Source organism: Danio aesculapii, chromosome 7 (assembly GCF_903798145.1).
Source record: "Danio aesculapii chromosome 7, fDanAes4.1, whole genome shotgun sequence".
Taxonomy (NCBI): Eukaryota; Metazoa; Chordata; class Actinopteri; order Cypriniformes; family Danionidae; genus Danio; species Danio aesculapii.
Genome location: NC_079441.1, coordinates 24,476,443 through 24,491,859, shown reverse-complemented (window position 1 = coordinate 24,491,859; position 15,417 = coordinate 24,476,443). Strand labels below are relative to the sequence as shown.

At 33.5% G+C, this 15,417-nt stretch overlaps 1 protein-coding gene across 1 annotated transcript; it reads left to right on the top strand.

Moving 5' to 3' along the window:
- Positions 1 to 198: 198 nt before the first annotated feature.
- On the top strand, positions 199 to 3,816 carry zgc:92664 (uncharacterized protein LOC436695 homolog). Its single transcript, XM_056462815.1, has 5 exons — positions 199 to 474; positions 688 to 782; positions 2,615 to 2,835; positions 2,928 to 3,032; positions 3,329 to 3,816. The coding sequence occupies exons 1-5, from the start codon at positions 454 to 456 to the stop codon at positions 3,391 to 3,393; spliced, it is 507 nt and encodes a 168-aa protein (XP_056318790.1). The 5' UTR covers positions 199 to 453; the 3' UTR covers positions 3,394 to 3,816.
- The last annotated feature ends 11,601 nt before the right edge of the window (positions 3,817 to 15,417 follow it).

The following is a 15,417-nucleotide window of genomic DNA, read 5'->3' as shown; positions in this document are numbered from 1 at the left end:
GGTTTTCATCTGAACCTGCAATAAAACTATCACCTCGGTCTGCTTTGACAAGAAAATATGAAAACCAACGGTATACGTACGGTTTACAGAAACAAAAACGGCGGTATTGTGCATTAACAAACTACGAATTAGAGCCGAGAACACCCCGAGAAAGCGCGAGCGAGCTGCGCAGTTTCGACGCAGCTTTGAGTGTACTGGGTTCATTTCTGGTGCGCACCAATAACAACCGATTCCTGTAATTCAGACCAATGAGCATCACTGAATCACAGTATCATCTTTACAGTTATGCTACCAGTTTAGTTTAAAAACACGTTTTATTCTTGTTCCATAATGTAAATAATTGAGGAATAAGTATCGCTGCCGATTTATGTCAGCCATTGCTATCCACATTAGCTTGACGTGTCCTAGCGTTTCTAAAGCGCAGTCCTCATTACTTGGTTGCTAATCAAAACAATGACTTCAGCCTCTACAAAGGTAAATGTTTACAAACATTATACCTAAAGAACGATTAAATGTCCGTGTTGCTAGTGTGCGTCCATGCTAATCGTATTCAATGCTTTGTTGTCAATAAAGCTAACAGATACTGGCTAACATGCTAACTGATATCGTAATATCAATTCTCAAATGCACGTTTCTACAATTTCGGCGGATTCTGTACATTACTTATTTATTGATGTCTGTATTTAGGTCGGCGAGATCTTTTCTGCAGCTGGAGCTGCTTTCACAAAGTTGGGAGAGCTGACCATGCAGCTGCATCCAGTAGCAGATACTACTCCAGCAGGGTGAGACACTCGCTGTCTATTTAACTTCACGTTCTGCATCACAATGGATATGGCTTATACTTAAACTGGCACGTGTAAAAAGTTGTATAACTTATGCAGTTCTCTTCAAAGTAATATATATGGTGTACGTGGAAAATACTTAAGTGATAATTTAAAAATATGTATTTTTGGTTTTTCTCGAATTTCCCATGGGTCCATCAAAAGTTTCCTAACTCTTGTCAGCTTTGACCTTTACGAATAATCGTAACGTTTAATGTAAGCAGTAAATTAAACTACTAAACCAGTTTCTAATGTAAACAGTTTTTAATATTATTCCTTCGTTTGTACTTGTAATTGCTGTATCTTTAAAATGATTGTTTTTACTGACATTATGGGCAAAAACACTTATGTTGCTTTCTGCCAGTGCCAAGTATTTTTACTAACATTAAACTAACTGGTTTATAATTAAAACAAGTACAAATATCTACCAGTAGACTAATTCAATGAGCAAAAAAATGTTTCACAACATTGACAGATTATTAAACATAAACCCTAATTACTGTTTAAAAACCAAACATTTTACCAGGGTTTTTACAGGTTTCAAGTCATATTTAAGATTTTTTAAGACCATTCTGAATGAAATTTCAAACCTGCACAAGGCTAAACACTAAGGATTTTTTCTAATGGCCCAAACATTAAAAAATGTTATTGTAAGGAAGAAAATAACCCATACATTTAGGAGTATAAATATAAATAGAGTTGGTAAATAGAGTTAATAAATAAACTTTTGTTAACTTTTATTGAGATTGAATGATAGCGATTGGATGGGTGTTGGCCTGATTGGGTAGCTTTACATGGACATAAGGAAATTAAGACCTATTTGAAATGATTTAAGACCTACAACACAATATTTCAGTAAATTTAAGATTTTTGAGGCCTAAAATTTTGGTGTTTTAAATTTTAGACATTTTAAGACCCAGAGGATACCCCGTTTACTTTTATTTTTGCATTTGTTGTACATTGATTAAGGAATGTTTTCAGATGTTATTACATTGGTAAATTTCTGTGGTAAAATACTGTGTAAAAGAATTCTTGAGTTTGACCAACAAAGGAATTGTTTGACCAAAAATATTATTTTTGTTGTGGTGCTAAACATTTATATAAAAATTAAATAAATATTGCATACAAAAGATATTTCAAAGAATGTTGGATACTGGTAGCCATTAAAATCCACAGTATAACTAACTAACTAACTAACTAAAATAATTATTATTATTTAATCATAATAATCGATGGAAGTCAGTGGCTACTGGTTTCAAACATTCTTCAAAGTGTATTCTTTTGTGTTCAACAAAAGAAACTCATGTAAGTTTGGAACAAGTACAAAACAATTTAACTGTGCAAATTTGATTGAACTGTCCCTTAAAGGCCTTCAATTGTCAAAGGTCAAATTAAGACTTGGATAGAGCCTGAGATTATTGTTTATTTTGATAGAAACACAATGCAAACATTCCTGTCTGTAGAACTGACAGCTGTTTTGTTTTGCTCTAAGATTATTCTTTTAAATGTTACTATGGGTATGGCTTAGAATAAGTAAATTAATAAGTAAATTAATGTCTCAAATATAGGTGAAATTTGCACTCTTCAATTACATTTCTTGAGTGCAATTCTTTTTGAAAACTCACTAAAAGCCCTAATTTTTAAAGATATTTTACGTCATCAATAAGAACTCATTAGTTGTCTAGCTTGTCAGTAATTGATGGTCTTTTATTATATTTTTACATTTGTCATCAATAAGAAGTGATTAGTTGTGTAGCTTGTCAGTAATTAATAGTCTTTTCTCTCAACATAAGGGCCCAAATGACAACAGCAGTCAAGAGGAAGCTGTATGATGACAGTGGTGCCCCTTTATCCACTAATTCACCAAAGAAGAGCACCAAAAAGGTGTCGGTTTCAATGGCTCCACCAGCCCCGCCTAAAGTCATTGCTGTGCCAACATCTCAAGTTGTTGTGACTACAGGTTTACAGCGGGCAAGCACAGGTCCAGCTAGCATTAAGTCATCAAAGACGGCAGGTGGGCATTACTTAATTCACTGTTAAATTGTACATTTTAGCAGATTAAAAATTGTGAAATACAACTAATGCATTGATGTGCTTTTTCCTCAGACGTCACTCTCAGTGCACTGAACGACTCTGATGCCAATAGTGATTTGGTAGATATTGAAGGCTTGGGTGATAGTTCATCATCTAAAAAGCTGAATTTTGACCAAGGTATGAAACAGCTTTTTGGTATTTTTTTCTATCCAAATTTTAAAACCCCTTAACCATCACTGTCCCATAGGTCAGTGGTAAGTTTTTAAGTTAATAAAATTAAAATAATAAATTTCTGTACTTTAATTCATCTTTACATAATATTCATAAATTATACATGTGTAAAGTGTGAATTGAAACATTTTGGAAGTTAATCAGTTAAATAAAATTTTAAATGACAAATTTGTGTTTGTCTTATTCATGGTCTTCTCATTGCCATGAAAAATAATATCTGTATTTATTTTTTTCTCATTCAGATAGTCTAAACCTCGACTCAAGTCTCATCATGAACTCCAGCGACTTGCCATTGTTATCCCGTTGAAATCTTCTGCAACACACAATCCGAAAAAAAGAGCTAATCATGTCACTTCAAGAAATCTGTGTTTTTATAAGAGAAAGAACTTTTTAAAGCAAATGACTCATTAATAATAGCAACTAGTGAGAGTATGGATGTCTCATCAATGTAGCGCAGTTTTTAAAGCTAGCAAACATTGCTAAATACATATTGCTATTCTGGGTCCAAAATGTCAGATTTTAAATTATGTTACTGTAAATTACAATTACTGTGTATATATTGTACAATCATTATCCATAAATCAATTATGTCCAGTGTGTTGTTTCGGGGAAAATTGTGGAAAACTGGCTTGACATTTTTTGTTGAATATATAAAAGCTTTGTTTGGTAAACTTAAAAATGCACACAATCTTTTTCATGTTTTGCTAAGTGAATAAAAAGTTTTGTAATACATTGGGTCTTTTTTGTACCCCACATAATCTTTTTGTTTCGACACAAAAAAAGGGTTTAACTAAAGATTAATTTAAGGCAGTTTTAGCAAGATAATTGTAAATGCGTTTTGAGTTGCTGGCATTAGTCAAAAAAAAAAATGTCACGATTGGTTTCTTAACAAGATGGTAATCTACCCTTAACCAATATTTATATTACTCTACATACAGTACTCAGCATATATAAGCACACCACTCACAAATCTATCTTTTAAATTCATATTTTTAATAGGAAGCCATACAATATTATATTTGTACATATACTATAGATTAGTCAGTACTGAAGCCAAATATGGAGCTTAACAAAACAACTTACGATAACTTAAGGTCCAAAAACTAGTACCCCTGAATTTATATATTATAAAAAATATTAAATACAAAAAAAAAAAAGAGGAAAATCAAGAGAAGCAAAAAGCCTGATAAATTTAGTTGAAAATTTGTAGGTTGTAATTTATTTTGCAATAATTTGCTTGAGTTTAATTGAATTATCTTTCAATTTCTAAATATAGTTGGTGACTAAAATATTATTTAATAAATATATCTGTTTAATAAATCCGTTTTGTTTAAATGCACCAAAACACATTGCCTATATTCAGTGAGAAATGGCTAAAAATATTCAAAATGAGGTGTAGTCAGTTATGCTCAGCACTGTATATACATATTTAAATGATTAATAACAGCCAAATCAATGTCAAATTATTGACTGCATATTGAAAAGAAAGTGCAGCCCAGCAGATCTCATTAACAGCACAATTATTTTTTTATGTGTGTATATATATATATATATATATATATATATATAAACACACCTCTGTTCTTTAGTATTGATCATAACTAGGCCCACACAGAATCTGTGTGAGCAGAAATCCGCAGATTTTCAGCCCATCATTGTGTCTATTTATTTAGTTGTGTGTAAATGTACATTTATATTTATTCGGTTTTTAAAATAATTACAGTAATATTACTGACTAATATGAAAACATTCATATGATTTACTTACAAAACACTATGTAAAGTAATAACTTCTGTCTTTTAGTAGATATATGAAAGATTTGCTCTGTTTACCAAATAAGTGGATCTAATTGAATTTGCATTGAAAACATTAAATAAATGTTAAAAATGTATTATTTTTAACATATTAAGTTTTTAGTTAAGATACACCCAAAATCATTCTGCATAAATCCACAGATTTTTAACAATATTATGCACAAAGCAAAAAATGTCAGCAGATTCTGTCTGGCCCTAGTCATAACCTCATTAACTGCAAGCGTTGAGCTATTGAAATCACTCTGCCATCTGATTTGTACCTGAATGGCATTGCAATAAGCAGAATAACGACAGCACACATTGGTTATCAGTGACAAACTGAAATCACAAATATCTGGCATTTTGTGTATTGTAAAGAAAAATAATGTCACTCAAATAAGGTTTTGTTTGTTATTTTTTAATGTTAGGTTTTTCATGTAAGGCTAAACAAAGAGAAAGCAAATCAGTTGAAAGTGAGATTGTCAAGTAAAATACATACAACAGTTTATTTCTGAACAGGTGGTTTTCATATCACTCCAAATAGTGGAGGGTCGCTGAGTGTGTCTGTCTGACGGGAGCAGCACAAACCTTACTGGCAACCCAGAGAGAGGGCAGCTGCCAATATTGATGTGCTGCTACTGTCAGGCACACTGAGGCATCAAGTGGTCCAAGGGAGGAAAGAGGATGAAGGGAACGTCACAAATATATGCAGATTAATTCATCAGCTTGAATGGTTACACTATCGCAGAAAATAGCTGACATCTTAAAATACAGACTAACAAAAAGAGGATGTGAATCCCCAACTGTCTGAAGAGGCCATTCGAGCCAAACCTGGTGATTCAGCCACGAATCATTTACTGTGTGTCTGGTCATTTACAAAAATACTCTTGAGGGGGGAAAATAAAGCTGCTTTGTCACATTTTTATCTGACAGTTTCAATGTTTAGCATAATCATAATTATAGTACAAAACAACACAGACAGTATCTACCACTAGGTTTGTTTAATAACCTCTGATGTATTTATTACACTGGGATTTACGACACAAGCAAAAGACGAGGTGTTTAATGCTGTCATGTTAATGGAGAAACTCCCAGGCTCCCAGTGACAGCGCATCATGATTTGGAATTTGCCCTTATAACTTACAAACCATGATGTGCTGCTACAGGGCACTCAGGGCTAAATAAAAAGATGACGACAGACTTTGGTGGTCCTCTCTAGGATCAGATTAGGGACAAAAAAAAATAATTGTTAAATTATAATGAAAAAAATTTCTTATGCATTTTAGTGGCATCAAATAAATGAATGACAGAGCAAAACTGGATTAGTATGAACAGATCGCTTCTCTTCTTTTTGAAAAAAAAAAATGTAATAAAAGTTGTGACAGCAAAGAGTGACAGCAAGACTTCTCTGGCACAGGCAATCGTGAGGAAGCTCGTGGTCACCCACATCTTTTCATGCCAGTCTAATAATGCCCTTTGAGACTTAATAAGTGAGTTACTGTGCACACACTGTCCTAAAATGGATGTTGAGGATGAAGACAAAATGGAGGATAACAAAGAGGGGAGATGAGGAGGAAGAAAAAAACTAGCGCCTGTCAAAATAGTTTTATTAGCATGATGATAAAATGAAAGCAAGTAAATATTGTTATTAATTATTTTCTTTAAAAAGACCCATCTTTTGAAGCTTCTTAGGCTTAATTTTATAAGGTAAGATCAGGTATTTCTATAATAAAAGTTAAAGTACATCCAGGTACATTATTTTGACATTGCATATTTATAATTAGCCAATCAAGAATTTGTTGCAAAAATGAAAACAAATAAATAACATTATCTTAAAGGATTCTGGGGATTATGGAAAAATTGTGCCTACATGTAAAATCAAATAAGACAGAAATAAGAAATACTTGCATAAAAGACATTATTTTAACAAAAAGGGAAAGTATGCATACAAATTCAGAAGGAATAAAGTATAACTAAATAACTTTATAGTCAGCAACATATTAAAATCAAAGGTTTTAATTATGGAGCGATAAAGTGAAGACTAAAGGAGGAGCATCAGAAATTACTAACTTGTACTGAATTATTTGTATTTTAATATGCATTATTAAGCTGTTTAAAAAAATCCAGGAATGGTCAAAGCGGTAAGGGTAAATAACAGCTCATTTGTTGTAGTGTGTAAAAGGTGAATGGCATAAAGTTCTTGGCCTATCGCTACATTTTAGCTTTGACTTATTTTTGTTGTTTTTCCTTTAGCTTGTAAATTGTGTCAATTTTGCTTGTAAATTTTGTCCAGAGGAACACTGAATCAATATAAATGTTGCAAAGTAGGTAGGAGTAGAGTAGGAAGACCACAATAACCCCCCTTGTGCTGAAAAACGAATTTAATTGTAATATTGTAAAAAGAAAAAAGCATGATAAAAGTTGAAAGAAATAAAATGAATAAAAATATTTATTATTTATTTATTAATTAATTATTTTGGTAGATCAAAGAAACAGCAAGTATTTATTAGGTTTTCACATTTTCTTTTAAATACACCACACCCTGTTTTGTGTGATGAACTTCCCATGTCAGCAGAGAATCAAGGCTTAATTACAAAATAATTAATTCTGACTGCTGTAATGTTCCACAACAGTTTATTTGTTGCTTACAGTTCTGTGACGCTTCATGAAGTTGAAGCTTACAGTAAAAAAAAAAAAGAGGAAGCTTATCAAAAGCAAACTGAAAGCTAAAGTGTGACTACATTTGTGCTACACAAAATCCAAACAAAAAAATGTATGTTGTAGAATATATTATTTTTAATAGCTTTAGTTCAAATCAACTCTGACAAACAGATCTCATAAAGGGCAACCTATTTAAGGTCTGAGTCAAATGATCACGTCAGCGCAGTTGCAGAAGGCATTTGCTTCTGTCTACTTCTGCCCGTTGTTCATCGAGAGAGGGAGAAAAAGGGGGGTGAGGGGTGTTCGCAAAAGAGAGGGAGAGAGAGAAAATGAGAAAAGGATAGACAGCAAATGGGTTGGAGAGGGAGACCTAAAAGAGAAGCTTGCACACTTACATAGACACATACACACCCTGGCCTAACTCTGCTCACCCATTCAAGCCAGAGGCCGTTTTGGTTAGGCTCAGAAACGGACACAGGAAAGATCTGACTTACCCTCGATCCCCGTTCTCCAGCATGTTAGGCAACAGGGGAAAGGATTCCCAACCCGCCTGACTCCCCTCTTCCAGTGTAGTCTCTCCTGCACCTGGGTAGGAAAAAAATTGCAATTCCTCAACTTAATTCAATGAAGTTGTTTTTGTATTCAAAAACCCAAGCAAAGTACTTGAAAAAGACTTTTTCATTCTTTCAGAAAACTCGATTAAAGTCACAAAGTAGTTCGCCCACTGCAAATATTTTAATTCTTCACAAATCTACAGCTAAACATGCACTTAAAACAGCTTGGCAGCTTTCAATAAAATTGTAGAAACAGAATTAAAAGGCAAACAAACCCACACATGCACTTATCAATGGGAATCCCAAGTCTTAATTTCAGGTCAAAAATACACCCATTCGTCTGAGCTTGGGGCTCCCATTCCAGATTGGGGGGTGGGGTTCCAGGAGTCAAATAAGTGCCTAAACCTTTTGTCCACCAGCACCTATTTCCAGCTCTCAAACCCCTTTCTTTCCCTATTCACCTTCAGACCAGCAGTCCAGTGCAGTGTGCAGCCTCTGCTTAGCTGTAGCTAGTGAGGCTGCCTGAGGAACTTGGTAGGCATAAAAAGCAGGGGTTGTAGCCTTTTTCCCGGGGCATCAGTTTCTACAATTAAAATGAACATTTTCGGGGGACAGGAAAAATCCACAAAAAAATCAGAGCATCGCCCTGGGGTCCCCTTAGAAGAGTGTGAAGTTTGAGGACCATCGGCATTACCGTTTCAGAGGAAAAAATTAATTTCTAGGGCTTAGTGTCTGAGGCGCGTCAGTGCTAGCAGCTCTCGCTTGCTTGATTTCTTGTAGCCTTGCCAAAGCATTCACACAGCCAACGGAGAGAAAGAGAGGGAGGGGGGGAACAAAAGAGGGAGAAGGATCGGCTGCAAAGACGCACAGAAAAGGGGATATGAAACTAGGAAAAGTGTTTTAAGTTTGTGCCGTTTTATTTACGTTATGCTACGGGCGAGTGTTCACCACAAACTCCAAAGTCAAGCGACCACATAGGGGGTGTTTTGGCTCAAAACACATTGATCAGAAAAAAGAAAATGCACGATTTTATATTCTTGCCGTTAGTTCATTATCCATAAAAAAAAAAAAACGAAAGAAACCGCAAAAAAAACGGATGTCAGGAGTTTAGGGTGCTCAAGCAAAGCAAAGTTTTCAAACTCTTTATGCTTTCAATGTGGCTGCATTTTATGCAGGGTCTCTATGGCTTTTCTGTGTAGTACAAGGTTGGCTACAAAGAGTGGAGAATATGTTGATCTGGTTCTACAGATAGTTTTACTGAGTAGCACAACCATGGTCCAACAACACACACACACACATACACACGCATACACAGAGCCAGACAAGACAAAGGCCTCTATGGAAATTTAAGTCAAAACAGAAGAAAAACAACAACAACAAAAAATAAACAATGTCTAGCCATTAATACATTTTCAAATAAATATACTGCTATAGAAATTTCAAATTAAATACAATCTCACAACTCAAGTTGTCTTAAAAACATAATAACACACATATTATTACTAATGATACACAACTAAAACTAAATTACACGATTCAATAAAACCACTGTCTTTGTAAAAGCCACAAGAATTAAATTGAAACACCTTGTTTATATTAAATTCTTGCAAAAAAAAATTTTTTTTTGAGCCAAAAGTATATAGTTCCTTGCCTTTTGCCTTTTAATCTTACCAGTGTCATCCCGTACAACCAAAAACAAAAGCATTAAGCTTCAGGAACCACACACCAAAACAGGAAGACTAAAAATACCCCAACTAAAAGCGTAAAAAGGCCAGCACTAAAGATTTTTTTTTCATCTTCAAGTAAAGAGACTTCCTTGAATTAAACAACCAGAAAAACTCTATTACACACATCTATTACCACAACATTTATGAAATTGTTAAAATAAATGACAGTTTGCACATACTAAGCAGATTGAAGTGTTGTTGTTTTTTTATTTAAATCGTATCTCCCCAAAACCCAAACTGTCCCAGCATTGCCTCTTTTATTACTTTTAGAATATTTAAAAATATATTGTAAAATATGACATCCCTGAACAGGTGCAGAGCTTTCATCACATACCCAAAATTCTCATCTATACTCTATGCCACTTACATATATATTTTTTTACCAATCTCAGTCAAAGCACATGCAATTTACAAACATTTAGTTATCCTTTAAAAAAAACTAAGTAAGACAAGAATCGATGGCAAGCCTTTACTGCAGAATTTTCATTGTTCAAACTGTTACTAAAGAAAATCTTGTTAGCTCTGAAAGGTAAAAACCAACGGAAAGACTACCAGGAAACCACTACAAATAATATATTAACTATAAAACAAAATCCATACCAAAACTAAGAGAACACTATATGTACATTTAGCCCAAGGTTACAAGGTCACTGTAAAGACCTCAACATTGCTGCGCACACTCGATAGAAAGTTTGAATAAACAGCACACGTCATTCTATAATATGAATTACTGATGTGTATGTCATTTTAACTGCAAATTAACTGGCCTTACATTGACGAACATATTTTCGTTTGTCTCTCCCCAACAGCAGTATAATACTATAAATAGTAAAGCACGACCGTAGGTTGTGATATTACAGTGTGGAATATTAATTTGCCTATCATAACCGCGAAAAACATATTATTATCGAAGTAACAATTAAAGTCAGTCATCTGAAGGGGAATACGCATTTCAAATCAGCCAATAGACGGACATATAGGGAAAATCTATGTATAATCTACGCAGTTCCTATTTAAAAAATAACCTGCATAACAAAACTTGGAAACTTTTCAAATAACTCTCTCGTGGTATTTTTGCCACCTAAAAGGCGTCTTCAAAAACGTTCGAAATATGTCGTTATTTTCTTTTTGTCTCCTCACCCTGTCACTTTCATATGTGTCATTATTCAACTGTCCAGCGTTCTGATTTTCAAATCACGCCGACTAACGACTTCGTTTAACTGTCATTTTACTGACGCATTTTCATTCCTCTCAGTTACACTCTTTTTCAATCGCGAAATCGCCGTGAATGTACCGACAAAACTCATTAGATGGAGCGAATTAAAAGGGGAAAGTAGCTTGGTTGTGGGTGAGGGGACAGAGACAGAGGGGAGTGGTTCAGAACATTAGAGGCACGGAGAAATCATTGTCTTTAAAAGCTAACATATGACAAACACTAGAAGACTAGTTTATTCGCTTTGCTTTATGCTGCCATTATAACGTTAGTCAAAGCATCGTTTAGCTGTAAAAAAAAGTTGTTTGGACGTTATCCCGCGGGTTCCAACACGTTTGTGAGGTAACTGCTAGTCGGTTTAACTATACTAAGAAAGTTTTGCTTGTTTTGGTTTAGAAGAAAGACATGCCGAAACAGCTTGTCCTAAACTACAGCTTTAAAGTCTTGTAATTCTATTAGGCACACATTTTTTAAGTTCTCACTTTTCTCATCTGTGTGTTCATTGCTTTTGAAAAATAAAATAAAATGTGTACGTTAGTCAGTAATGAGAAAATTATAAAGGGAACAAATGTCATTGAAGCTTGTATAATGTGTCGAGTATAAAGCTTATTATAGTTATATAAATAATTAAGTAATAATAACTTACCTTTTAATGAAAATCCTCTTCCAGCTCCCAATATTTGTAAAAAATAATAACCGTTGAAGTAATAATAGGTCTCGAGGAAAGAATCAGAAAAAAGTAATAATGAGGAATAATGTGGCTGTTAGAAGAGTTCCAGTCACTGAGGCTCTGAAGTTTGAAAATGGCGCCAATGTTCCACTGCAGCAGCTCTACCACTGTGATGACACGGGGCAGATAAAAAAATAAATATAAATTTTCCTCAGGGAAAAATATTTTTTTTTCGCCGCCGGATTGATTGCACCTTGGTTACCATACGTTATTCCGGTTGTCTGTTGTGGAATTGTTTGTTTCAGTAATTTATAATTATTTTTGATGATTTTTAATAACCGTCAGATCATGCCCTAGCCGCGGTGCAGCTCGGGAAGAGAGTTTGCTAGTTTTCTTTCAAATTTCTGAGCTGCAGTCTCGCAGGCCCGCTATGTCGCCCTCTGTTGTATAATCTGTGAATTTTCTGAGCTTGCATCGTAGTGAATAATTTATTTTTGCCCCATGATTAGTATGTAAATTAAATTAAAAATAATTAACTTGTGAGGTTTACCACATTTAGCAAAAAAAAAATAACAACATAATATTAAAGGAGAGAACACATAAATATTCTCTCTCTCTCTCTCTCTCTCTCTCTCTCTCTCTCTCTCTCTCTATATATATATATATATATGCTCGGCATATGAGTACATCCCCACACAAATCTCTCATTTAAATTAATATTTTCTATAAGATGCTTTACAATAGAGCTTATCTAACAAAATAACTTACGATAATGGTCCAAAAATTAGTAGCCCAAAGTTATATGTTATAGAAAAACATTAAATAAAATTTTCAAAAATAGTAAATATATATATATAATTTAGTTAAAATGTTGTAGTTTGTGATTGTTTTGCAATATTTTACATAAATTCAAATGTATTATCTTTCCATTTCTAAAGATGTTCTGTGACTAAAATATTTTTGGAATAAATATATCTGTTTAATAAATCTGTTTTCTTTAAATGTACAACAAAATAAATTACCTATATTCACTGAGTGAAGTAAAAAGTGGGATGTGAAAGTGGGGTGTACTCAATTATGCTGAGCACTGTGTTTACAAAAATAATTGTTAAAGTTTATTTGGAAATATGAAATATATGTTAAATTGTAAAAATATATATTTACATACATTTTCATAAATATATATTTATAATATATCTGCATTTTTTGCCATGTATAAATGTAGTCTAGAGTGAAACATACAAAACAAAAAAAACTTCCACAAATTGACGTAACTTGTAACATATTTTATGTTATCCTACTTTAAATGCAATTCATTTTTAAAAAATAGTTCAATTTTAAACAATTAATGGATACTCAGGCCCATAGCCAGGGGGGTTTGGGTGGTTTGGAAGACCCACTCTTCACTGACAAAGGTCCAGAATTTGTTCCATACATGAGCTCATTTGTCCTATTTTGACTGCTATGCCATCATAAACAGTGAAAATAATCAATCGAAAAAGGTTTTAAGACCAAGTGGAATCCTCTGTTGGCTGTTGTGACTTATCAGTGACTTATGAGCTAATCAGTTTTGACCAATGCAAACAATTATTTTTCATAAGTCCAACATCCGGCTGTGCAGGAAAACACAATCTGACATAAGTGTAGCCATCACTATTGTATTGTTTTTAAATAGAGAAAACATTTTACAAGTAACTTTTATTCAAATTCTTGGACATTGGACATTCTTGGATGCAAAGCATCAAAAGCGGCCCATATTACAATTAATTTGAATACGAATTTGTTATTGTTATTGTCCATGATTTTTCAAATGTACTTTTTTACAAAAGAGGCTAGAAAAAATGTGAAGCTCTACATTGTTATTATTATTATGTTTGAATTTATTATCATTCAAATGGCCAAATTTTGATGAAAGTTGAATGTGCTTCAGGTCAGATTGTTATTTGCATAATATAATAAATGACAACAGACCAAAGACTTTAACAGAGTTGTAATGATAAATGATGTGATAAACTTGTATTTTAAAGAGAAGTATTTTTTCATATTTCTTTATTGCACTGTAACAGATAGCAACAAACCATTTAAGTTCAAAAACTAATCCCAATGAGTCATGTGAGCTTACTCCATTTAAGTTGAAGTAATGAGGTATTTAATTAACTTAATACCTTCAACACTGAGTTCAAAACTCTTTTCAAATCAGTAGAATTAACCTTCAGTCAATTTTGAGTTAACTACACTCATTTCATTTGATAAAGTTGACTGTTGGGTTGTACAATGTGTAAACCTCAGGAAATATTTTTGGTACATCAAAAATTGTGGTTATGATGACAATCTAATAAAATAACCCAGCTTAAAATATCACTAAAATGCAGTATTTGCAATTAATAATTAAATAGAAAATGAGGCGTATAACTGCAAAGAGGTCCACTTTTTGAGAAGAGAATCACCCCTGTAATATGTTTGCACAATAATAATTATCTGAATTATGAATGCAAAAATCTCATCCGTATTCAAATATCTATAGATGTATGTACATCACAACTATCATTAATGTATAGTTTTCATTGTCATTTACCGCAAAATCCAATTATAATCTAGCCATACTGAGATCTCACCTGGAACAGAAAGTGATTAGTTTATTGTTGCAGTATTGACAAGGTATCTCCATGCATTCTTCCACTACATATGGATGTTTATATTTAGGCAGGCTATTCTTTGGTTTAGAAAATTTTGCAACAGGACAGCTGATCATTAACCAATGTAATACCAAGCAGTAATTACCAGTCTAAGAGGCTGAGGTCTGTTGTGGATCATCTGGTTTGAACATATTTTAGTAATACGGAAGGACAAAGGGTAGACTGCTCGTGCTTTACGCCGATGTACTCATGTTCAGTGTACTTCGAAAAGTACACAAAGTGACGCTCCTTGTAACAAACAATGAATCTATGATAAATAAAATCAAAATACAAAATAGCTTTACTTTTATGAAAATATCAGTAGTAATGTTAAAAAACTTTGACACCTAAAAGATTTATTCTACAACAGTTAGATTTATACTCGCACAAAGGCATGGAAGTGCTTCATGACCTAAAAAAATCAGTCATTATTTGTTTTCAATTTAAACAGTTTATTAGAACTGCTTAATTATTTACAACATGACATATTAAACCATGACAGTGCACAAAATGTCTTCACTCTGAGGTATGCCAACAACTGCAAAAAGGACACTCTATAAATGAGTTTATAATATATATTAATATGCTTTAAATAATTTTAAAATGCTACCAAATCACTAGGTCTTCAATAACTAATGAACCCCAACCCCCCCACAAAAGAAATCAAAATGTAAAACAATCCGTTAGGAGTCTTAAAAAGACAAAGCAACTAAAAGATCCTCCATGTTTAGAATGAATTCACAGTATTAAACAAATAATAATGAATTAAAAAAAAGCCACAGTTTATTTGGAAAGAATCCCACATGACACCATGCACATCAGACTAAAGGCTGATTTATGCTTCTGTCAAGTGGACGAGTATGCTCAAAAAATGTAACTACACATCGCAATGACATGTTGTGAAAGCTCTGTGATTGGTCGGATTGGTAGCACTGACGAGTGTGGGCGGGACTGAGAGCCCCACGAACCCGTGGGAGCAAGTGTTTACAAGTGTCAAGTACCGTGAAAGAGGTCAAGATGGAAAGTTTTGTGTTTACC